At 38.4% G+C, this 26825-nt stretch overlaps 1 protein-coding gene across 2 annotated transcripts in view; it reads left to right on the forward strand.

The window, feature by feature from the left end:
* AKAP13 (A-kinase anchoring protein 13) overlaps positions 1-26825 on the forward strand; it is a 247677-nt gene that overhangs the window by 104470 nt on the left and 116382 nt on the right. The window contains exon 1 of one of the 2 annotated variants that reach the window (XM_008063737.2): positions 23226-23454. The exons of the other annotated variant lie outside the window; for it this stretch is intronic. Coding sequence (XP_008061928.1) covers positions 23374-23454 — 81 coding nt within the window. The 5' untranslated portion in view covers positions 23226-23373. Of the gene's footprint in view, positions 1-23225; positions 23455-26825 lie in introns of those variants that run through there. 2 annotated transcript variants of the gene reach the window in all.

Raw genomic sequence — 26825 nt, forward strand, 5'->3', positions numbered from 1 at the left:
TCTCTTGGAAAAACTATATATTGGTTTGGATCCTGAGTTCTATGTTGCTTACTGACATACACATGATTTAGAGCTGCTTGTTTTTGCCTCTTAAAAGAAAAAGATTCTGTGGTATAAAACCTGAAAGAAAATTGTCATTTGATCTGGTATGAAAGGCCTAAATCCTCCTCAGGGTAATTGGTTCCCTGTAATGTGAGCAGTTTTAGATTTTTCATATTACGTTTTGATTGTGCATTTTAAGAAGATGCCTATGTTATCTCGTTGGTTGGTCACCATAAAAGTAATGATGCACACTATATATGAAATTGTCTACTTTATCCAGAAAAGTTTCAAGTATACCAGTTTCAGATCTTTCTACCCTCCTAGGCTGCTCAATATGGTGCTATAACCTGTGACTTTGATTTCTTTCTTTTTTTTTTTTTTTTAAAGCGACAGAGATCTCACCAAGTTGCCCTGGCTAGCCTCAGGCAATTCTCTCACCTCCACCTCCCAAGGTGCTGGGATTGAACCACCTTGCCCTGCAGGCTTTTGATTTCATTCATTTAGTAAACATTAACTGATTACCTTTTCATGATCAAGGTATAATAATCACAAATCAGAGAATTTTTAAAAGCTAGATAATATTGTCTCTGCCTTCAGCGTACTTAGAATCTAGTTAAGTAAAACAAGTGGCTGGATACAGTGACTCATGTCTGTCATCTCAGCATTTTGGTAGGCTGAGGTGGGAGGATCACTTGTGGGCAACATAGTGAGACCCCATCTCTACAAAAATAAAAACATAACTGGGTGTGGAGGCATATGTCTGTAGTCCCGACTATTTGGGAGCCTGAGGCATGAAGATCGCTTGAATTCAAGAGTCTGGGGTTGCAGTGAGCTATGATCACGCCACCGCACTCCAGTCTGGGTGACAGAGTGAGACTCAGTCTTAAAAAATAAATAACAAGGACGTACAAACATAGTCACAGTATGTGAATGCAGTATGTGAGGCATGCTATCAGATACCATTAATGTGCCATAGGAGGTCACAGAGAAAGGAATCCATGAAAAGTGTTTGTCTGGAATGTAGTGGTGTTTCCTTGGTGATGCCCATTTGTAGCACAAGTGATATCAATATTCCATTGGCAAGAACAGGGATAGATTAAGGGAGCTGCTGATGTGCATTCTAGCCTTACAGCTCTTTTTTACTTTCACAGTCTGCTCAGCCCTTCAAAGCTCATAGCATTGTCCTGGAATTGCCAGAAACACCCCAGTTTGCAAGGTACCTGAACTGGCCATAATCCAGGTTTTAAAAACACCACCAGGAAACTGAGAAGAGTAATAGTTACCTTAGAAGTATGAAGAATGGAAGTATTCAGAAGTGTGTAAACCCTGTGGGAATTAAAACAAGTATTATCTCTGTTTAAATATTTCCATTCAGCCAGTGAAAGTCTATGTTCTTCTTTCTTGCCTCTTTCATTTCATGCAGTGATATAGATATTTTGTTTCCATTCTGAGAACCCCCAAAGCCCTATCACTGCCTGTGGATCTAAAAGCTTATTGTAACATTGTCTTAAATATTTAACCCAGTGCACAAGTGAGGTCTTCCCAAGAAAGTTAATTGATGGTGAAAGTACCTTTCATAAAGTTCAGGATAGAGAATACTTTTTAAAAATCTTTATTTTATTTTTAAAATGTGGAATACACATGAGGGTTAGGTACATATGTGGTCATCCTACAGGTAATGTGGGGACCCTTACTGATGTTATGTGCCGCTCCCCCCAGCAGTGTCCCACTATTGCCAATCCCTTTCTTATAGTATTATGGTAAATGTTCAGGGTCCACTTATGAGTGAGTCCATGTGGTACTTAAATCGTTATTTCTGTGATAAATCACTGAGTATTATAGACTCTAATTCCATCCAGGCTGCTCAAAGTTCATAATTTTGTTTTTCTTTATGGATGCATAATAAGAGAATACTCTCATAAGAGTATTTAAAATACCCTGAATTTAAAGCCAACTCAGAAGTCATAGTAAGCCAAAATATTTACAGTGTTGATCTTCCTTATCTGTTGTTGGGTTCAGTCCTAACTTGAGTAGTTAGGATTGATATGTATTTATGAGTTTTGAAAGCCTAGTTGCTGGGCTCGGTGGCTCAGGCTGTAATCCCACGCCTTTGGAGGCTGAGGTGAGTGGATTGCCTGAGCCTGCGGGTTCGAGACCCACCTGGGCAACTTGGCAAGACCTCATCTCTACAATAAATCAAAAAATTAGCCGGGCATGGTAGCGTCCACCTGTAGTTTCAGCTACTTGGAAGGCTGAGGCGGAAAGATCGCCAGAGCCCAGCAGGTCGAGGCTGTGGTGGCCAGGAGCGGCCACTGCACTCCAGTCTGGGCGACAGAGTGAGACTCCAACTCAAAAAAAAATTTTAAAAATAAAAAGTAAGAAAAAAAAGAAAACCTAGTCATTCTGGGGTTGCAGTTTGGGGTTGTGGAAGCATAAAAATGAAATGAATTTTTTTTTTTTTTAATTTTTTTAGAAAGCATGATTTAGAAGACAGAAAAGCTCCCATACTGGGAGGGGACCCCGAGGGGGTTGCCCGAAATAGATTTTTCATGTGTGATTCCTGGATTCCTACTAAAGGTAGTTGCAAAAGATGTCTAAAGCTGTTTGAACTAATTGTAATAGGAATAATTGAATAAGTATATAGCTTCAAAAAGTGGACTCTGTGGAAAATATTTATTTGAAAGCATAAATTTGACTTTGCGCTTTCATTTGTGTGAGATATGTGTATATGTATGTGTTTCTTTTACTAAATAGACTATGAGGTACCTTGAGAGCGGCATGACATCTGGAAGTTTTTGCTTAACCCCTTCCCTGAGGCAATAAAAAATGGTAGAGAAGGATAGGTAGTTAAAAATTATGAATTGTTTTATTGCTTGGACTTTCTTTGAAGAAAGATAAATGAATAGAAAATGTACTTGAATTGGACATGTCTCATCCCCTTTCATTTATTTGTAGAAACAGCATGGTATAAAAAAATTTGTAATGGAGCCATTTAAAGGTCTCTTCTGTTTGTACTCCAGAGTCTGTAACTACAGGAATCCAAAATCTTCCAGAAATCATTGATCTCATATCGAATCTTAGTATAGGGAGGAATTTTAGTGCTCATGACGTATGTACTCTTTAATTTGCAAGGAAGGAACTTGAGCCCCAGAGAACTAGTGTGCTCAAAGAGCCTGCCATCATTCACCTAGCTATAGTTAGTGGTGGAACCTACCTTCTGTCTTTGTGATCACCTCATCTCACTGAAATAAGCGCCTTAGTGTTATGTAGTAAGCTGGAAACATCCTGCAAGCCTCTCCAGTATTTCTACTGATTGCCAGTCCTGTGCTTGTGCCCTTATGAAAATCCTTAAGTAGGACCATCTTTACTGATCAGTGACTCTCCTCTACTTCATTAAATCTTTTAACACCCCCCTCCCAGTACATTGAGAAAAATCATGGGAAGGATACAGCTGAATGTGCACACTTAATGTCTTTGTGGTGGTTGATAAGCCGTGTGCATCTGCTGCATTAGTGGCTCTGCAGTCCTTCCTTTTAGCAAATTGCCATATGATATCAATTTTTGGAAGCTTGTGTGTGGGCCGTATGCAGATCACAATACAGGGTGATTTGGATAGATTTAAGTTTCCCTCCCCCTGTTATCTTCTCCTTTACTTTCATGTGTGCTTCATTTGGGTCACCTTCTTGAAATTTAGTGAAAACCAAAGCAGGGGATCTTCAGTTCCAAATGACCATGTATGAGTCACTCAGGCATCCAGGTTTGTTTAATACTGTTTGCTGACAGTGGGTGAATGAAAAGAAAACAGGAGTAGCCTTTTCTGCTTCTGCTTGCCGTGTCCATCACTAGGGATGTATCCTGGGAGCCCTGGAAAAAGCAGACGTGTAGAGTCCTCTTTCCGGTATTCTTCCTCTTTCTGTTTCTATGAAAGTAATAACTTAAAGAAAATGCAGCCAGGCTCGGTGGCTCAGCCTGTAATCCCAGCGCTTTGGAAGGCGGAGGCGAGTGGATTGCCTGAGCCCCTGCAGGTTGGAGACCCGCCCGGGCAACTTGGCGAGACCTCATCTCTACAATAAATTAAAAACTAGCCGGGCGTGGTAGCGCCCGCCTGTAGTTCTGGCTACTTGGAAGGCTGAGGCAGAAGGATCACCGGAGCCCAGCAGGTTGAGGCTGTGGTGGCTGGGAGCGTGCCACTGCACTCCAGTCTGGGTGCCGGAGTGAGACACCAACTCAAAAAAAAAAAGAAAAGGAAAGAAAATGCACTGTGGTCAGTTTTGTTTCCAGCTTAGTAATTTATTTATTTGCCATTCTTCCTCCTTATTTTGTTCCCAAAAATTCTTTCCTATTTTTTTCCTTTGAATCACCAACAAACCAAATGCTTTTTAGATGGAAGAACCTGAAGACAGAGTGAGTTTGCTTTGGGTCTCTTCCTACCATGCTGGGCTGATCGCTAAATAAGAGCCAGAGGCTACAGGCCTCTTGAAATTGGGCCAGGGCCTGGACCCGTCTGGAGGTGATGCTTGATGAGAAGCCCCAGAGCCTGTTGTAGTGTGCTACTTTGTGGGCAATAGTACATTTGTTCTAAGAGGCTCAGGGTTTTTTTTCTCCCATCCCATACCCGTGAGGGTAGAGATTGTGGGAAGCCATGGACTGACTTGTGGGGGTGAGCAGGGAGAGGGAAGGCATGGAGAGTGCATACATATGTCCCTGCATGAGTCCCTTACTTTAAACACTTTAACAAAGATTCCAACAGTAAATTAGCTATTGGAATGTGGTTCCTGTCTCCCGGAGATGTTAATGTTGTGCGTTTCAAAAGCTCAATTGAGCCTTTATCTGCAGACATCCACTGTTTGTGTGCTGAACATTGCAGTAGAAACCAGGGATGCCATAATGGGTAAAATGAGTAAGATACATCTCATACCTCAATAAGCTTGTTGGGTGAAACAAAGAATTGAACGAGGAGTTGACACTTAGATCATGGGAACTTGGAGATGGAATTTTCTATTGTTTGGGCCTATCTGCAGCACTGTCCTTTCTACTGTTCACTTCTGGTGGCATTGTGTCATCAGGCATTAAGTGGGATTCTGCTGAAATGTTTCACTCAAGGGATTTTCCTTGTTGACAGCATTGCTTGCCTTAAAATAGGGAGTCAGTCTTTTCATTCCACTTCCAGAAAGTGATGCATGTGTCATGATTGTTTTGCTATGGAACAGTTCCTGTCCCTATTACTCTTGTACACAACACAATAGGCTATGTTCCTTCCTAGGAGTTATTAGGTTTCCCTAATGGGATGATGGAAAGGAGGGAAATAGAGCTCTGGCCCTCTCCCCTCATTAGTGCTGAAACCTGGTGCTATGTCTGCTTCACATCAAGCTCAGTGTATTGTTTTTCTCCTTGTCTCAGACTGTTCTTTCCTCCTTGAGTCAGGAAAAGGATTTAAATCCTGGCTTTCCTAACATGGAACTTTAATGCAATTGCTATTACAGCTGAAATCATTAAAAGGAATACCTGCAAGCTGTGAGAAGAAAAATTGTTTCAAGGTTGGCATACAATTTAAAGTGAACAGTGCTCCTGGGTTTGCTTTTAAGTTGAAAGGCTGTGTCCTGTAGGCTTTGAGAAAGAATTTGCTATTGACACATTTCACACCCCCACAGTCCTCTAGGCTTCTGTGAAGCCACTGGAGGGTCTGAAGAGGTACTGGCATCAGTGAATGCAGATGATTGACATCTGCTGAGTTTCAGAGTTACAGTGTATCTTTCATGCTCACTTTGGTTTTGGTCTACTAGGAGCTACTGTGCTTTTAGTTGTCCCTGGAGCTGGAGGAGGTGGATCAGTACCTAACAATGCCACATTTTCTTATCCTTGTTTTATTCCTAATCCAAACTGTACTCCTATATGTCTGTTTCTTGGCATGGCTCTTTGGGAAGGAGGAGGAGTTAAGCAAAAACAAACTAATGCATGTCCTATTGTAAATATCTCTGAATCAGTCTTGCTGTTTTTTAAAAACATGGACTCACCCTATTGGTTATCTATAATAATAGCAGTCATCTGTTAGCAAACAAACATGGAGGTGCCCTGAAATATGACAGATGTGAAAGGTTGCCTTGATTCTTCCTTTTTAAAGGCTAGTTAGCGGGACTTGGAACAGGAAGGAGGGAAGTTGCAAAAAGGAAAGCTACAATGAGGGAGAGCTATAATGTGGGGGTTGGGCAATCAAAAGGAGAATTAAACATAAGTCTCTTTACAACATCTGCAACTGACCATGCGCCAACAGCATGAAACAGCAACTGTGAGAAGACCCAAGTTGTTTAATTATTCTAGCAGTTGTTTCTATAACTTCCTGTAGTTTATTACTCCAGCACAAAGTGCGGAAGATGAGAATAGATGAGATTTTTTTTTAAAGATGAAGGGGTAAGCTGACTCTTCTTACTCTGAAAAGTATTTTATCCCATAACCAACTAATTTAGTCTAATGGAGAAAGATAATTGCACAAATCTAAATAAGTAAATGTGGAACAGTTAAATATTTTAAAGGTAAGACCCTTACTTTTAGGTACACATAGTTAGTTACTCAGGAAATTTCAACAGCTGCTGCTAAGTGGAGGCACTGTTAGGCCATCCTCATGTAATAGAACTTTAAATGTTGACATCCATTTTCACAAAACATATGTTCCTTTAGGAAGTTCTTTTTAATAAACAAATAAGAATGAAAACATTTGACAAATGTATGTCATTAATCTTAACTCTAACAAAGCAGCCTTTTAAAAGGGAGATAGATCCCCTCAAAAAGCACATATGCTCTGATGACCACAAGGAGTAACTGAGCTGAGAGAGAACTATCTTTGGCAGGGAGAAAAAAATGCTATAAAAATTCTTCTGCCATATTTTTATCTCTCATTCCTTAGCATGGTGGCTTATGGCCTCCTGTAATGTTACCTTCCCCAGGAGTGAAGACCATCTTATAATTAGAACATTTCTACTCTCTGGAACCTTTGTTAAGCGAATCTTTTTAGAATGACAGTTTTCAGTTAGTTGGGGATAAACCCTTAAGTGCTGGAACTTCTACTTTGAGGCCTTTGCAGTATTTTTCTAAAATACCTGTGCACTTGACTGGCTTCTTAAATGGTGAACAAAATTTATCTTCTTCTTGATGGCTCAGAATTATCATTGTGGGTATTATTAAGTGTTATAATATGCACATTAATGGCCACTAATCCTAGAAAGTAGTACAGGAGCTTGCATTATAGAGTTACTCATGTCAGTTTACCTGGTCTCTCAAAAGGGAATGGTCTCTCAAAAGGGAATGGTCCCTTAGAAAGTAGCTTTCATCTTAAGCATGCAGGTCATTGAAATAGTCTTCTCCTAAGGGACTTGCCCCTCAGAAAAGCATCTTTGAGTTTCATTTTTGTTGTAGTAACTCTTAATTCATCGGCATCATTCCAAATAATATGAAATTGTTTAGATCTAACTTTATATATAACTAAAGACTTTAACTTTCATACACTCTGTTAAGCTAGAAAGTGTTTATCGAAAATTCTTTCCTTTTCCTTCAAATAAAAATGTTGGTTTTTGTTGTTGTTTGTCCCTCTGAGATAGGTAGCAAGTTTAATTTGCGACATCAAACTGCTGATATGGGGTTTATACTCTCATCTTCTCTCCTTTGAAATCTGTCTTTCTTTTCTTTTCTTTTCCTTTTGTCCCCCCACTATTTTCTTCCTATCTTATAACCCATCAGTTCTCAAACTGTTTGGCCTCAAAATCCCTTTACATTTTAAAAAACTAAGGGCCCCATAGAACTTTTGTTTACATGGGTTATATCTATAAATATTTATTGTATTAGAAATTAAAACTGAGAAACTGAAACATTTTTATTATTCATTTAGAGTAACAATAAGCTCATTACTTGTTGACGTAAACAGTATACTTTCATGAAAAATAACTTTTCTAAAACAAAAATTTAGAGGTGTAGCATTGTTTTTATTTAATTTCTGGCTTAATAGAAGACAGTTGGATTCTTATCTCTTATGCGTTCAGCATATTGCAATATATTGTTTTGGTTGCTGGATATGAAGAAAATTCATTCTAACCAGGTACATTCTTAGAAAAGGGAAGAATACTCTAATCGTTTTCTTAACTAATTGTGATAGTCTTCTTTGAGACAAGATCAGAAGTGACAGATGGTGGGTTCTTAAAAAGTTATGTGTGGAATCTGAAATCATGTCATTAAACTTTTTGTCCTATGTTACATTAAAATCCTGTGGTCGGTCTCGTACTTTGCATCATTTACCTTTGCCTTATTTTGTAAGAACATACATTGGTTATTTGGAAAATACTGATTCAGTGAGTAGTACAACTCTTCCAAATGTTGAATATCTCATTCTACAATTTAAGAAAATCACATTTGTTAATATTACCACCAGCCTTATCAGAAATGTCTTTTAGGTATTGACAAACTGGCAAACTCACAGAAGCAAATACAGGCTTTCCAAAATTCTTGTTTTCACTTGAAAGTCTGAATTTTATCATCAATAATATGGTCAGTTGTTTTCCTTGAGAAGCAGGTTCACTTGGTTCATTCTCAAGAAAATTGCCAAGTTTTGAATAACCATTGTCAGTCCCTCTTTCAAGTAAAAATGTTGCTTGAAAATGTTGCTCCACAGAAAAGCAGCTAGTTTAGCTCACAACTTAAGATAACTATACAAGAGATTTTTCTGAAGACAACCATCATATCTCCTTACCTGGAAGCATTTTATATATACTTCTCATTTTGTCACAACTAGTTTTTAAAAGATGTATGTGCTTTGAGTTTTTAAAAGATATATGTGCTTTGAAATTAATGTGTACGGCTTTACCAAGAACATTCTTTTCTGAAATGTTTTTATTTCTAAAACTGTGGCAGTGAAGAATACAATGACTCCAGATTCACTTTGGTACCACTGCCGTGGTTTGTACTAAGGCACCATTACTGTATATGTCAACTTACACAGACAAAAGCAAATAATATCTTAACATTACTATGAAAATAGTTTTGACCCCAGAGATACCCAGAGAATAACAAGTTGACTTGTGTGACTAAAGTAGAAGAATCTTGCAAGGAGAGGTGAGAGAAGAGGCCAGACAAGTGTCATGGCTTCTTTTCCAGCGTCACCTCTTAGACCTAGATGTTTTTTATCCTAATCCTCATGGGTGGGTATTGTTTCAGGGACATTTTAAGTTCAATCCAAATTAGACACTTGGGAATCGGCCAGGAAAAATCTATAAATATGTCTTTTCTCCTTTCCTTTTGCCTCAGAGAAAGAGGCCTTTTTCTTTTTTTCTAAGGCTTAACTCTTCGATCTGTGTTCCTAGTCCTATCTTGACTTTCTAAAGAATGACTTCATAAAACAGCGTGGCATTTAGATGCTCAATAATTCCTTTAGTCTTAGCTTCTGGGATAACTGCCTGCCTTCTCCAGTGATCAGAGAACTAGAAAATGTAACTTTTCCCTTTCTGTGTTTTTTTTGTCTCATGGTACAAAATATATCCAGAAGGAACATGGCACTCTGATTCAAAGCAAAGGTGTTTCGTTCTTTCAATTCTGACTGGAGTCAGAATTTACTTCAGTTATTTGGTTTTATTTTAGGCTGATTGGCTTAAATACCTCTTTTTTTTTTTTTTTTAATGAGGCCAAAATGTAAAGATCATAAAGCAAAAATAATACAGCAACTAATCCTTATATAGTAAGTACTGTGCTATAAATACTCTACAAAATTTGACATCCATTAATTCATTTATTCCTCATAAAAACCTTTCTCTTTTACTATTTATCCTTATTATCATTATCCCCATTTTACAGATGAGAAACTGAGAAACAGAAGGATTATGCAACTTGCTCAAGGCAATGACTTCAGAGTTTGTGCTCTTAACCACTAAGCCACTCAGTCGTCCCTTTACTTCTCATACAGATTTTTACTGTATTAGACATCTCTGCTTGTGTATATTTAAGAAAAGGAGCATTTCTCCTTTGTGAAAACGCTTCCAAAGCTTTTTTTTTTTTTTTTTTTTTACAATTTAAGGTAAACATAGTTATGTTGTACTTTCTTAAAGTTTACCAGAACATTAAAATATATTTCAGTTGAACAAAATTATCAAAATACAAACTTCAAATAATAGTCTCTAAATGAGCAGAGCTAGGTTTATTGCTTTAAGGATGAGTAAATGCCAAAATTAACCTGGCGGTAGTGTTGAAAAGTAGGCCTTTTCATAAAGGAGTTCTCTCTTTTCCTCTTTGCTTTGTCTTTTGGACAGTTGATAAAAAGAGCACGTTGTACCTCTATAATTTTTGGAAAGCATGACTGTACAGTGGTGTGTTTGCCTTGGAATGATGAGTGAAGTCTTCCATGGGAAGCTGAATCATTTTTTGGCTCATCTGTCTGAGTGACTGTGCTAGAGCTATTCTTTTTGCAGTGAAGAAAAAAATAAGAAGAAAAAGTCAAGTAATTTCCTAATTGTATTCATTTTCATCTTATATGGAATTCATATTTTCCTAAATTTATGGTTATTTTGAACAGGACTTTTTATATCTGGCCAAGACTTTTATCCTTTTAATACAGAAACCCTTTTATACTACTCACCTTTTGTGTATATTAACACTGACAAGCTTATTTTCTTTCACTGTTTAATAACTAAGTTTGGTCAGCCATTGGAAAAGTCTTAGGATTGTGTTATGGCGATGAAGACACAATTAGTTATTCATCTTGCCTTAGATGTCTCATACCATACTGCAGTGGGAGAGAAATTTAAGAAGTAGCTCTTGTTTTTAAAGAGCTCATCATTTAATTAGAGTCAGACCAATGTGTAGCAACAATGAACAGTACAGAGCAGACACCATAAAGTTAGTGCAGCAGAATGTTAGCCCTATAGTAGTTCATAGGAGAGAGTTATAAGGAGGGTTAGAGTGGTCAGAGAGAGCTGGGCTGGGAAAGTAGGATTTGAAGCATGAATTTTGGCTACAGAGAAGGAATTCCAGAAACCACAGTTGTTCTAAGAGCCAGGGGCATTGAGGTAGGAAGGCCCACATCCTAATTCTGGAACCTTGAGACACAAACCATATATTTATCTTGAGGAATAGTAGAAAATGAGATTTGGTAAGAGTCATGGAGCAGTCTGAAATCCAGAGAAAGATTAGACTGGATGAAGCTGAAGATTTCTCTCCTACCTTCTTGAATGACAGCACAGTTCATATCACTTCTCTGTTCAAACATCACTGGCTCCCAGTTGCCTCTGAATAGAGTCTTAAACCCTTTAGCATGACACCATGTGCTTTTAAAAAAAGTTTTAGTTTTAATTGATGCATAATTGTACATATTTATGAGGTACAGTGTGATGTTTTGATACAGGTATAAATTAGTATATCCATCACCTCAAACACTTCCTTTTTTGTGGTGAGAACATTCAAAATCCTCACTTACTAGCTATTTGGAAATATGCAATATATTATTGTTAACTTTAACTATTATAACCATAGTCACCTATGCACCGTGATTTTGTACTCATTAACCAACCTCTTTTAATTTCTTCCTTTTACCTTTCTCAGCCTCTGTTTACCACTATTCTACTCTCTACTTACATGAGATCAACTTTTTTAGATTTCACATGTGAGTGAGATCTTGTAATATTTGTATTTCTGTGCCTTACTTATTTCCCTTAATGTTAATGTCCTCCAGGTCATCCATGTTGCCAGAAGTAACAGGATTTCATTCTTTTTTTTAATGACCGAATAGTATTCCATTGTGTAAATATACCACATTTTCTTTCTTTATTCATTTGTTGACATAGGTCGATTTCATATCTTGGCTGTTGTGATAGTGCTGCAGTAAGCATGCGAGTGCAGGTATCTCTTTCACATACTGATTTCATTTCCTTTGTATATATACCCAGTATTGGAATTGCTAAGTTCACATGATAGTTCTCTTTTATATCATATGCATTTATAATCTAGGCTGTTAATGCTTTCCAGCCTAATGTCATAGCATATCCTTACATGAACCTGATTCACGTCACTAGACTTCCTGATATTCCTCTGTCATACCTGGCATTTAATGACATCTGTGCCTTCACTTACATTCTTCATATGCATCCTTTGCCTCCTCTCTCCCGTTTTCTCTCTTTCCTTCCCTTTATTTTATTTTATTTTTATTTATTTATTTTTTGAGGTAGGGTCTCACACTGTTTCCCCGGCTGGAGTGATGTGGCACAGTCATAGCTCACTGTAGCCTCAAACTCCTGGGCTCAAGGGATCTTCCTGCCTCAGCCTCAGTCTCAGCTGTAACTGAGACTACAGGTGTATGCCACCATACCCAGCTCATTTATTATTATTTTTTATTTTTTGTAGAGATCAAGTCTTGCTATGTTGCCCAGGCTGATCTCAAACTCCTGGCCTCAAGCAATTCTGCTGCCTTGGCCTCCCAAAGTACTGTGGTGTGAGTCACCACACTCAACCCTCTCCTTTTGTTTTAAAACATCACTTTTATGAAACTTCTTCCTAACCACTTCAGCCAGTGATCTTTATTCCTTTAGCTGAAGTTCTGCTACTCATCTGTACTACTTATTTATGCTGTCTTGTATTTGTGTTTCATGTACTTGTCCCTGCTGTATTTTCCTTGAGGATCCAAAAAGTGTCTCATGCGTTTTTATGTCTTTCATAACATTTTGCAGAGCAATTCACCTACAGCAGACACTTAAATTATTTGCTGAATGGATAAATACATTTGGCTAATATGCATTAGTTTGCTACAAATTGACCATGACATGCTGGTGATGACAAACTCCCATTAGAAAATAATGGTCAGTAAATGTCAGCATTGTTTTCCTTTACCTCATTGCCTTTGTTTTATAGAATAAAGTTTGTTCTTACTTCTGTAGATAATCATTTGGGAAGGGAGTTTCTCACTTGTTGGCTTTTTCTCTTTTTTTCTTTTTCCATTTTCTTGCCAAAACTCTGTCAGTCTACCCTGCCTCCCTCCACTAGCTTTTATGAAACGTTTGTCCATTTTCCTGACCAAGATAGCGTGTATGCACTCAAGTGTTCTCTTTTAGCTTTTCTGGAGGGATCTCTTTGACATAATAAAAGTATACAACAGGGCCAAGTGTGGCAGCTCACACCTGTAATCCCTGCACTTTGGGAGATCCAGGTGGGAGGATTGCTTGAGCCCAGTTTTTGACCAGCCTGGGCAACATAGGAAGCCCTCATCTCTACAAATAAAAAAAAAATTTTAAACTTAACTGGGAATGGTGGTGTGCTCCCATAATCCCAGCTACTTTGGAGGCTGAGGCAGAAGGATCACCTGAGCTCAGGAGTTTGTGGCTGCAGTGAGCCTTGATGGTACCATTGCACTCCAGCAGTGGTGACAGAGTGAGACCCTGACTCAAAATATCTGTATATAAACATGATAGGATGTCATATATGTTGCATAGAGCTCACTCTGTGTTAATGGTTCTTTTTCTGTGTCAGTACTCTATTTACTTGTCAAAGATTTTGCAATCTAAAGTATTTATTACCAAGCTAGTAATGTTATAGCAACCATTATATGAGGATTAACTTAAGGTATTTTCTGTAAAGGGAAAAATGAAAACATTTTTCAGAGAAAACTAGAAAGAGTTGAGTATGCAGCCAAAACTTAACAACATCCCCCCCCCCGGCCCCAAATTGTAGACTAGTAGAACATTAAATCCAGATTTCATCACTACTACCCCAGAACTAACTCACCAAAGTCTACAAAACATTTGCCTAGCAAAATCCAGATCTCTTATTTGCTTAACCTTTCACAGTATCTGGCACTGTTTACCATTCTTTCTCTGAAATACTTCCTCCTTTTAGTTTCCTTGATGTCCTAGCTACGTGTTGATTCCCAAATGTGTATGCCCAGCCCCTGCCATTCTCCTGACATACACTTTTACTGCTTGCCTTGGCTCTGCTGGGATGTCTCGGAGACAGTGTCTCACATTTACTGTGTCTTAAACTGAACTCATCATCTGATCTCTCCCTCTTGCCCACTTCTACTCTATTCCACCTTTTAACTAGTTGTCCAGGACACAAATCTAGTCAAACATGACACTCCTTTTCCTTCATCCTCTCACCCCCAATGCCCAGTGTCCCGCTAATTTTAAATATCTTTCGACTTTTGGTTTCTTATCTTGATCTCTACTCTCCTCACCTGAATTCAGGCTACCATCATCTCTCATCCAACTTCTGTAACAGCTTTGTAACTAACCTCTCCGTCCCTAGTCTTGCTAGCCTCCTGTCTATTGGGCATACTCCAGAAGAAATATTTTTGAAATGCAAATGTGATTATGTCTTTCTCTTGCTAACAGGCTTTTTGTTGCTTTTCCTATTGTAGTGAGGTAGACTTCTGATCATAGGTAACGTGTTCACCTGGCCTCTTCTTGCTCCTTAGGCCTCATCCTTTGCAACTGTGCTCTTCCGTGCACAGTCTTCTTTCTTCCAGACCTTGTACACTAAATCAGTCTCTCTTTAGCTTTTCTTCTCTGCCTCTCTACACATAGACACCTTTTGTCTATTAATTCCTACATCGAATCTCATGTTAGTAACATTCTAAGGGCCAGTCTCAAACATGATTGTAATTATTTAATGTCTGTTTGTCTACAGCATCATCAGTGCTAAGCATAGGTGTTCAATAAATATTTGTCTAATGATTGAACTTCATTTACTGAAAAACTTATTGACAATTTAGGCCAATGATATGTGGAGTTGTAGTAAACATTCAAAGCAATATTAATTTTCTGGGTGGAATTTCTTTGTTGTTTAAATTGTTACTGTTAGTTTGCCATGTTTAATGTTCATGTTACTTCAGGTTTTTAAAATGGCAATGTATTTTAAAGCCACATTCTTTAGAAGAATTTGAAAATGGAATTTAAAAAATTAAATGTTTACAAAGTATTTTGTACACCTTATGTATAGTTTATTATATATAAATTATACCTTGGGAAAGCTGTTTAAAAATTAAATGATAAGTACAAAAGTATTTTTCAAGATCTAGATTACTATCTGAATGGAATTCTTTGCCAAAAGTTTTGTCTGAATCTCATAAGCTTTTTGCATTTGTGTATATACAAACTATTTTGGTGGGAAACATAGCAAAAGGATATGAATTCATTTCAGTTGACTATTTGGTGGTATAGTTAACATGTTTAAGAATCAGGAAATGTAAGCCCGGCTCGGTGGCTCAGCCTGTAATCCCGCGCCTTGGGAGGCTGAGGTGAGTGGATTGCCTGAGCCCGTGGGTTCGAGACCCACCTGGGCAACTTGGTGAGACCTCATCTCTACAATAAATCAAAAAAATTAGCCGGGTGTGGTAGTCAGCTACTTGGAAGGCTGAGGCGGAAGAATCGCCGGAGCCCAGCAGGTCGAGGCTGCGGTGGCCAGGAGTGGCCACTACACTCCTGTCTGGGTGACAGAGTGAGACTCCCACTCAAAAAAAAAAAAAAAAAGAATAAGGAAATGTAGAGAAAACATATTCTTCTTACAATGAATGCCTTGGGGAAGAGAGGGGTGCTATTGTTATTCCAATGACAGAACCCAGATTCAAAATACTCTTTTTTAGGCTAAAATGATAACTTTAAAACAAATGAAAAAATTTACCATACAAAGATGTAAAATGGGTTTTAAAATGCAATCTCAAGATCATAGTATGAAGGACACCTGATAATATAAGTAAAACTGAAAAAAAGATGTGGGAAGTGAGCTTATTTCACCATAAGCTTATACTTCTAGTGTTGAGGTGTTGGGTCAAGAAAACTGATTTGATCTTCATCATACCAGTATATACCATTCTACGGATTTTGTTTTTGGTGTCCACATCACAGAAATAATACCAAGTAGAGAGCACTGAGCTACCCTGTAGCATGAGGAACTTTTATGAGAACTGTAATTCAGAAGAGAAGTTTGAAGGGGGGTGGTGAGTCATGATGGGTATCTTCAACTATATGAAATGCTGCCATAAGAAATAACTAATGTCTGTTCCAAAGAGTAACACCAATGTACCCATTCATTTTAAAGAAGAACTAGGTAACTATTGTCAATATCCAGAGATCTTTTAGTCTGTGTTTGGTTTGTTCATTCTGATGTTTGTAAGATACTACTATAGTAAGGAACTTTGAAAACTGGAATGTAAGGTATTATAATGTTGATAGAGAAGTTGTCTGTTTAATGTAATGATATACTTTCTACCTGCACTTTTCCAAAATCAAGAATCACTTGTTATTTTTACTTAAAAGAAAACATCTTTTTCTGTCCTTTGACATTTATGTTAAATCAAATATAAGAACATTGATGATGAGTAATGAATTCTAAGTTTTCCCTCAAATTTTACCTTACATTTTTTCTGTTATAATTTCATTTCTTTTCATTTGGAGTATTTATCAAGTGGCAAAATAAGCTATGTAGTGAAGAGAAAGATTGACAGAACTGAGTTTAATGCACACTCGTTTTATTAACTGTGTGACGTTATATAACTGATTTAAACTCTGAGTGTTACTTTTCCTCATCTGTAAAGTACACCGTAAATTTCACCTTATAGCTTTTTATGAGGTGCAATTGTAAATGAATGAAATTGTACCTGTGGAACCTGACAAACCGGAGGTATTCAGTAAATGTTGTTAATAAATCTTACTCTAGAAGGCCTGTTCTGAGGTTAAGCTGTCCTATCACTATTTTTCCAACTGAAAATATGATTCTGCCGTCTTTTTTCTTGCCTCCTCCCTCCTTTTATTTCACAAAGCTGTTGGTAATTTTAGAAAAATTTAACATTTATGTGCATGTCCCGTGAGACTTAGCTAGTTCCTGTAAAGAGCACAAGTTTGTGTAGAGACTTTTTTCTTACATCCTTCCATATTAATTTGTTGTTGTTATTTTAAATGTTGCTTTTGTCAATTTGCTGCTGTCAGCTTCATGGCCTTCTAGTTTCTTCTTGTAATGGCAGTAAAGGGATAAGGAAAGGAGCTGTCACTATTGGCTGCTAATTTGAAAGGAATTGCTGGCTGGTGACTCTCTAGGCCTCCCCTTCTCTTCACCCTCTCACCTTCTTGAAACCTTCAAAGCCAGGAGTTAGGGAATGCTAGGAGGGAGTGGTAAACTTACCTCTCCTGGACCCCTAGTGCTTAAACACCTGAATTGAAATTTAAAAGAAAATCCGAGATGGAGACATTGCCTTTGCAGCCACTGTAAATAATTTTCTTCTTTCACATCTCAAGTACTCATACATCTTACTTGAAGCAGTCCATTATTCTAAGCAGATAAGAGTTGCTCAAGTGGAGACTAAATGTTTTATCTATATTCTAATAAATTTTGCCACCAACAAACATGTAACTCTCACCAGTCTTAAATTAATGAAAACATAGATTGATGAAAATTGTTGACTGTGATAAACTTTTCCTTTCTTCCCATTGAAGACTGAAGATGAAAAATATAATTATGCAAGAATAATGTTTTCTACAACATGTCTTCCACAACAAGTTTTGATAGAATATCTCAATTTCTTTTTCTTTTTCCTCTGAAACCACCCACATCCTATGAGCTGTCTGGACTGGTGATAAAGATTCTTAGTGTCAAACTGACGATAGATAATATTAGAGCAAGAAGGAACTTCAGATATGATCTAGGATCAAATCCCTCTCGTTTTTTTGTTCTGGAAATCTAGGTTCAGAGAATCAAACTAATATCTCCCAAGCCAGATAGTGACACACCTAGAAAAAGAAAGAACCATTGATTTTTTGCTTTAGGACATTGTGTTCTCTGCAGAAACTAAATTGATCATGGGTGAGTCATTAAACCAGTGCTGGTTTTTCACATGCTGCTATTTTATGTTCACTTTGGGGTTTCAGCAAAAATATTTAGTAGCAGAAGACTATTCCCCAACCTCCTGCAAAAAAAATATTTACTGGCATTTGGTGTTCTGCTTGAATCTTCAGCATACCCACTAGGTGGTGTCCTAATTCAGAAATTTTGCTGTGGTACTTCAGACAGGCTTTTGCCCTTACTGGAACTACGGAAGCCAGATAGTGGCGACCCGTAACAATGCTTAAACAATTTGGGTAACGTGTTAGATTTTGTAATTAAGTAAATCAAGAGAAAATTTAATTCGTGAGCAGAAATGCTGTAGTTAAATTTAAATGTATACAATATTTTTACACTTCATTTTCTGGAATCTTTCAGAATGTATGTCAGTCCTTATGACATGAGACAAAAGCACTGGTTGCTTCTGGTGAAGAATTTGGGACCTCTTGTTGTAGATAGTGTGTGAGACAAAGGACAGAGAGAAGGGAGAAATAATTAATATTGTAAGTACTATTGTAAATAGTATGTAAATAATACAATATTTACTATAATCTTCCAAAATTAAAGAAAAGAGGGAATATACTCAAAACCTCCTTTAAATTTGCATCCCTCAGCTCTGGTTTAGATATGAAATGATTGGTTGCTTTGTTTCAAAATCCTTGCAGAATGACTGTTCAGTGGTTCCAGATGTTTTTGATAAAAACTTGGAATTGTCACATCAGCTGCAAAAGTGCGAGACTACAGATTTTGTCTTCTGTTGGGGAGTGCTGAGCATAACCAGAGGGTAAAGCAAAACAGACTCTTTTTCCCCACCCAGAACATTTGCTTCCCCACCCAGAACATTTGTTTCTAAGAAGGAACGGAATATGTAAGGAATTGTCCTTTTAGTGTGTGTCCAGACAGGGTAAGAAATCTAGGTTTCCAGCCTATATCAAAAGTCAACAGTCAGTCAGAAATACAAAGGTTACTGTGTGTTTGTGTCAAACAGTATCTGGGCTAGTTCAGAAAATTCTGTTACTTTGGAAAAGGCTTCTCAATTATATAAACTTTCTGAGGACAGAAAACTTGTTATTTATTTCTTTTATTTGGCTCTACTGGAAGGCGCAAAGTATGTTACATTTGTATAGATCGTCTACATTTAAGTCACTAGTTAGACAGTTAGACTGGGATAGGAAGGGAAGACTTTGTGGTGATTAAAGCATCTCTGATCCCTAGAGAAATAGAGATGCCTGGGAACCTTGGAAGCAGGAAACATTTGATTCTAATTAAAACATAAGGGAGTGGCAGTGAGGAATGAACCATATTGAGGACAAGGGGAGGCTACTTTGTGTTCATATAGGAAGAAGAAGAGAATTCTAAATTACAGCTTGGTGAAAGTTGATACACAAAAGTTAATAAACTATTAATTTTTCTGTACATCAAAGCCTGAATGGTCTTTCTGTCTATGCCCCAGACCATATAGTTTGAAAGTATTTGCAAATCTCTAGCCAGGTTCCCATGCTTTTGGTAAGCCTGAGCAAGGATTTTATTTACTATTTTTAAATCTCTCTCTAATCATCTTGTTTATACTGTTTTCTAGCGTTGTCTCTGATGAAAGCAGCATCTATTTCACTGTACATGTTAGTAACGTACAGAGCCAAGAAATCCACCTTCATGCTTCGGATAGCTGGTGAGGTTGGGGAGATAAAAGGCTTTGAGTTGGAACTGAACAGTTAGGTACAAGGTATTAAAGCAGAAACCAGGTAGGATTCCAGGAAAGGAGTGAGCACCCAGCATGCCCTTTCAGGGAATTGAAGGTTTTCTTCCTTAGATACATGTCAAGAAACATGTTAGGCCAGGTGTGATGGCTCATGCCTATAATCCCAGCACTTTGGCAGGCCAAGGCGGGAGGATTGCCTGCGCCCACGGGTTCAAGACCAGCCTGAGCAACTTGGCAGGACCTTGTCCTTATGGTAAATCCAAAAATTAGCCAAGTGTGGTGGCACATGCCTGTAGTTTTGGTTACTTGGAAGGCTGAGGCAGAAGTATTGTCTCGAGCCCAGCGGGTCGAGGTTACAGTGGCTGTGGTCATGCCACTGCACTCTAGCTTGGGTGACAGAGTGAGGCTCTGACTCAAACCCCAAAAAACAACAACAAAAAGCAGACCTTAGGAAGCCTCTGTGTGTTTATGAAATTAGAAAGGAATATTTTTATTTTTATTTTTCTCTCTGAGCCAGTGGCTTCTGAAGTACTGCGATTTTCTTGATTCTAGAAACCTTCCTCTTAGACAGATGATGGAAAAGACTATATAACTGCTGGTCCAATTTAAGTTTAGATAGTGGCCAGGCATGGTGGCTCAGTCCTGTAATCCCAGTATTTTGGGAGGCAGAGGCAAGAGCATTGCCTGAGTCAAGGGGTTTGGACAACCTGGTGAGACCTCATCTCTACAATTAAAAAAAAACAAAAAACAAAACAGGCATGGTGATGTGCAACCATAGTCCTAGCTACTTGGAAGACTGTGACGAAAGGATCACCTGAACCCAGCAGGTCAAGGCTGTGGTAACTGTGATTGTGCCACTGTACTCCATCCTGTTTTGAGACCCTGACTCAAAACAAAAATAAACAACAAGACTTAGAAAGTGAATTTGCTGAAGATAAGCCAAAAAACTAAAAAAAACGGCCTTGCAGGGCTTATTCCTTTAGCACATTCCTTGAGTGCCTGGTGTATGCCCAGTGCTATGGTGCCATCTGGGTCACCTTCAACCTAGGTTTCTCTCAGCTGTGGTTTCTGTCTTTGCATCGCTCATAGTATTTTCCAGGGGATAGTTAGGTTAACTTTTGGTACAGAAGTACAGACTGGGATTACCCAGGACAACCTGAGAGCAAGAGATAACAATGGGGATCTTGCCAGACTTCCCAGAGAAAGCGCTGATGCTTGAGGGAAATGCACTTTATAAGGGCCCACTGCCCCCACCAGTGCCTGAGCACAGTGGGACGTGGAGGGATACCTGTACCCATACAAGTCTTAAGGGTCACAAAGGAACCTACAGAGGGAGAAGAAGGATTGTTCACACAAAAGCAAGCCCTAGCGGGTGGCACGTATGTCAGGACAGGTGTGGGGGACCCAGTGTCACTGCCAGAGTAAGGGGGATCTGTGAAGTGGGAGCTGGCTCACCGAGGGCTCATGGACTTGATCTAGAAACAAGGGTATGGCATCAGCAGATTAAAATCATAGAGCAGTTTCTCAAGCAGAAATCTCTCCATTCAGTATTAGCCTATACTTATTCCCACTTGTCATCTGAAAATCAGATGTTTTTGCCAGATGTGGTGGTTTGTGCCTATAATCCCATACTTGAAAAGCTGAGGCAGGAGGATAGCTTGAGCTCAGGAGTTCAAGACTAGCCTAGGCAACATAGTGAGACCTTGTGTCAAAAAATAAATACATATATCTATATTAATAAAAATCAGATCTTTTTGGTAGAGGAAAACAAGAGGCTTTGAGTTGGTTGTAACTGTAGTGTCTGGGGGTATTAATAGACAAATGAGGAAAATATTAGTACTTTTCTTAGCAGGGTTTGCTATATTTCTCTCATGTTAATCTGGTTGGCAACTTGAATGCCTGGCCTGGGGGTGACCCATCAGACCTTCTGTGCCCCCTTTATCATTCCTGAAAAACCTCTTTACCAGCTTTGTTTGCGATATCAACCACAGTTTAGGTATTCAGTCTCTGTTCTTCCTTTCTGTTGTGGTATGTGAACCCTTGCATGCACACTCTTCAGGTCTAGCTTAGGACTGTTCTGGCCAACTCAGGAAAAATGCCAATAACTCCTGTAAAGAGAAATTTTTTTTTCTTTTTCTTTTCTTTCTCCACTATTTACTTTTTTGCTTCCCTCAGTTCCTCATCCTTTTCTTCCCAAATTATTTATGATCCAAGTGAGAGAATGTCTGAAGTGAGAGAATTCATTTTGAAATACATCTGCCTCTGACAGTGTTAGATAGGGTGGGGGCTAGAAGGGTCTGGAATAGTAAGAAAGCAAGCATATGAAGTAACCGAGCCACATACAAGGCCCAGTTAATGTGAATGAAAACATTGAAGTCCTTGCCAGGCGACTCTTCTTAGTCACACAAAATATCAAGCCACACATACCCATTTGTTGCACTCCTTTTCTTTTTAATTGTCTTTAATGCCCCTATATAACTCCCTCCCCCCAAAAAAGAAAATAAAAACCAAAAACCCAAAGCTTCACTCTTGATTATTTTTCAACCTTGTTAGACACTTTGGTAGCCACTTCTGGATCCTAAAGACATAACTGCAATATTTTACTAACATTTTTCTCATATTAAATCATTGGTTTGCGTTTGGCAGGGAGATACAGCGTATACTTTGAGTAGTTTCAGTTTTATGTACTTCAAGGAATAGATAAGTCTGTTGTACAAGTTTGTGGTGCTGAGGATGGCAGCCCCCTTCCTGTATTAGCATACTAGACTGAGTTGCATCTTGCAATACCTGATGGAGTCTTTTTCACTGGGAGGGAGGTAGGAGGAGGAGGTGGAAGAGGAAGGAGCTGGTTGGAAAAGGAAGCCTTGTTTTTCTCTTCTTCGTCTGTAGATGAATCATGTTCCCACTGCTGCAATTGGATTTTAAAATCTCCAAGGTTGTTGGTGCAGAACTGAAAGGGCAAGTCGTGACGTTCTTGAGAGAGAAGAATAAAGGGGAGGAGGAGGCTGGGGCTGGGAAAGGCTGGCTGGGAGGGAGGGAGGAGAACTGGAGGAGTGGTCTTTTTTTTTTTTTAGACTCTTTTACTCTGCTGTCCTTAGATATTTTAAACTTAAAACCAAGCCCAGCTGCCTGGTGAGCAAGAGACGGACTCTAAAGATTCTTTACTCTGAAAAGCATCTTCCAGCTTCGGCTTTGTTTTTTTTTTTTTCTTTAAGGAAAATTTTTTTCTTTGTTTTTGTTTTGAGCAAGATTGAATTTGATGATTTTTTTTCATGTCATCCCTCTGAAATAGAGCCGCTGTCTTTCTTTTCTCTTTCTCTCTTTTTGCCAAAGTATATACTGGATTTTTATTGCCTGCTTTTTCCCCCCCCCCGTGTCAGCCGTTATGCTTAGCCAGTTCATTCTTAATTTTTTTATTGGCATTATCTCCTGTGATGAAAACAGAGTGTATGCCTCTTTCAGTCAAGATCTGCAGAGTATAGCATCAGGAGGTATTTATTGTTTATATTATGAATTCTAAATTCATCATTCCAGCACGCTGAAGTAGCCAGAAAGTTCTCAGTCAGTTCAAGGAATTGGATTCTGCTTGGCTTCCTTTGAAGTCTCTTCTTTTTTGTTGTTGTTGTTGTTGTTGTTGCTGTTGACCCTTTGAGGGTTTTATAGAGAGAGGAGTCTAGAAGGCAGAGATCTTCTCCAGCTCACTGTGAGAAATTTGGAACTCTGGACTCACATGAGCACGCTGGTACCCAAGTTAACAGTGGATATACTTCTTGTTTTCTGTCTCATTTCTGCATTTTGGCACAATGTATGAACGGCACAAGAGGCGCTATAGCCTATGTGACATCTCCAAGGTGGACAGGACTGTGGATGTGGTGTTGCTGAAGGTAAGGGGGGGGCACACCTTATGCATTCTGAAGCTCTGCAGGCTATTTCACCTCTTTGAATCCAGTACCCATGTCCCTGACTTTCCTGTGTTGGGGAAAGGCTGAGAAATCTGTGGGAACAGTAGGGTGAGAGGGCGAGGGGGGTACTGTAAGATCTTAAAGGAGTGTCTATACAGAAACAGTGGGTGCTTGGGAGTCAGCATTGAACCACTTACTGTTGAAATGTATTTTTACTTGTTTTAAAATGTATTTTAAAATCCTTGTACTCAGGAAAACCTCATACTATTGAAAATCACAGAGACAGTCACCTTCAGAGGTTCTCCGACTGTCCTGTCTCTGTCATCCCCCTTGATCCTACCCCTATCTGTCTGGGGCCTTTCTCTGTCGCTCTCTCTGCCTCTGATTCTTAGTCTTTCTGTCTTTTGTCTGAGTCTTTTTTATTTGTGGTTCTACCACTGTCTTACTCTCAATTCTTTAGGTGAAAGATGTAGACATTCATTTCTTTTGAAAGTGTCTCCAATCAGCCTGTTTATTAAGTTGGCAAAATCGACCTTTTGGCTTGATTTGACTGCTTTTCAGATTTAGCTTTTGGCTCTGTTGATAGCTGTATTTGTTTGTTTTTTCAGCATTAGTGATGTTCAGTGTCTAAGCAGGATGGGGGCGGAGACTTTGGGTAGCTGATTCCTCACAGAAGGCATCCTTGAATCTAAAATTAGTAAGAACTCCTCCAGCCGGTAACATGGGAGTCTGGGAATGTTGGACAATTCAAGGAGCACTTTTTGGAAGTTTGGTAATTTGCTGGCAAAGGCAGGGGAAATTGGAAGCTAACCAAGTGCTTCACAGATGACAAAAACAACTTCAATGTCTGAACTTGTAAGGATGTATGAATGGGGTAGGGGAGAGGGGGTGATTTTAGGCAAAGTAGTAATATATTGCCCTGGTCAAGAAAATAGTAGCGCTGTTTTATTGATTTATCGATTCACTTTATTTCTGGAGACTTTCTAATTTTTTTTTTTATTAAGTGTGGCTAAGGAATGTGCTCAGAAGGCCAGGCATAGAAGCCAGTGAAATACTGTGTTGGACAAGGCACTCAGTGGAGAGCTGTGATTTATGGTCATTGTCCCTCCATAGTCACTATCAGGTCATTGTTTGACCTGCTGGGACTAGGCTAACAGTAGTTGGTAACTTAGTGTTTTGAACTCATTCCAAGATATTACTCATTTTGGTTTCTCTGAAATGTGACTTCCTCTGATATTGCAGAGATGTTTTAAAATTTTTGTCCTCATATAATATATTCGGAAGAACTCATGTTTAGGATCTTTGTTTAAATATTACCTTGAGATTTTACCTGAGGGTGGGGGAAAGAAAGAAAACAAAATCTCAATCTAAGTATCATAAATACCATACATTTAGAATAATGCTAAAATATGAGGTAATCTACACTCGAGCTGCACTTATGAAAGCCTTTGTGAGGGGAGCTAAATCAGTGCGGGATTATTGGTCTCAGAGTTGCTGTTTTACAGTTTTAATGAAACAATTCCATATATGTTACTTCATTTGAGTCTTGGCAGGCAGTAACTTTTACCCCATTTTTATATGAAGAGCTTTAGGGTTTTCTTGAGCCATGGTGAGGAGTATGAAGAACTTCAGTGACAATGATGTGATCCCCTGCCTCCCCACAAGACCATGGCTACTAAAGTGGTTTGTATTCTTTTATTTGTATCATACTGCTCGATGCAGAATGAAAGATTTACAGCAGAGCAAACTAACTTCTCATCAAATAGTCATTTATTATGTGTAACTAAACACTCAGAGTCCTGAAAACACCCTGTTTCCAGTTTGAAATGAGATGGGGACATTGAGAGTTAGTTTCTTTGCTTCGAAGATAAAGTGCTAGCTATACAGTAAAAAACCTTAAGTGTCGATTCTATGCCAGGCACAGTGCTGAGTCCAAGGAATACAGTCTTTATCTTATTGCATAAAGGCAGACAATAAATAGAGAAATAAATAAGTACAAACTATCGTAAGTGATTTGACAGCAATTAGAAAGGTACTGTATAGGAAATAATGGGCAGGCCTATTTCAGATAGAATGGTCTTTAGACAGATAATCTTTCTGAGGTGTAGACATTTTAAAACCTGGTCTCCAGAGGATGAAAAAACACTAGCTAAAGGAAGGTGTTATAGAAAGAATGAACAGCAAATACAGAGGTCCTGAGAAAGGAAAGAACCAACAGAGCCATTGTGATGGATGGGAATGTCCTGGGTAGCAAGCGGGGGAATAGTATGAGAAGGCTGGAGCCAGATCTGGGACCTGTGAGAGCAGAACCTTGACAGCCACAGAGGAGATACCTTCCTTCTCAACCTCTATGTTGAAAGATCATTCTGGGAGTGTGGGAATCAGGCTCCTGTTATGATAGTTCAGACATGATATGATGGTTTTGTGGCCTGAAGTGGGAGGAAGTAAATGGATATGAGACACAGGCATTTACTGTGTACATTATTACTCTTTGTCTCGTTTTACATATGAGAAAACAGATTTGTATAGTCAGTAATTTTTCCAGTATCTCACACCTCATGTGTAATTAATAATAGAGTGTAATCCCAGATTGGACTGTGTTTTTTCTTGCTATTCTAGGCTTCCTTTTGAGTTGACCAATTTGTTTTATTACTTGATACGTATATCCACTTTTATTGATATATATGTATGTGTTTCCATCATAGACTTTTCATCTTGGAAGAAGTCTTAGAAGTTATCTTAGTCATTTCTTTCTCAGTGTAGGAATTCTTTCTATAATACTCTGGACAGATACATGGTGGCATGTAAGTTCACTTTCTTGCACGATTTTTAGCAGATTGTTTTCATGATTCTTTTTGGTTCCTTTTGTTACAAGCCATTAAGTAGTACCCGTCAATTATTTCTACAAAATTATTTTGAATATTAGTATTTTCTATCAGTGCTTTTTAAAAAACTAGTAATGTTGGTTACATGTGACACATAGTTTCAAGTGATCATGTACATGTTCTTATTCCATTTTTATCTGTGGAAGTTTGCTTTTTTATACTAAGGAGTTTGTTATTTTTTTATCCGCTCATTAATGTATCTAAGCACTCAGAACAATTTCTCTAATTCATATTAAAAGCTCAATAAATATTTATTGATTGAATGAATTAATCTTTGTATAGATTCATAAATGTTATATAAATTGTGTTTTATGTACTGATAAGTTTTATATAAAAACAGAGGTGAATTATGGCAATAATTACAAAGTTTAGGGCATGAACCTCTCACTTTTGTATTCCACATTTGCAGCTCTGGCTCTTCCATTGGCATGTAATAATTCACCTAGGTCAGCTTCAAAATTCTCATTC

This window comes from Carlito syrichta, unplaced genomic scaffold (genome assembly GCF_000164805.1).
Source record: "Carlito syrichta isolate Samal-C Ts95f unplaced genomic scaffold, Tarsius_syrichta-2.0.1 Scaffold307019, whole genome shotgun sequence".
NCBI lineage: Eukaryota > Metazoa > Chordata > Mammalia > Primates > Tarsiidae > Carlito > Carlito syrichta.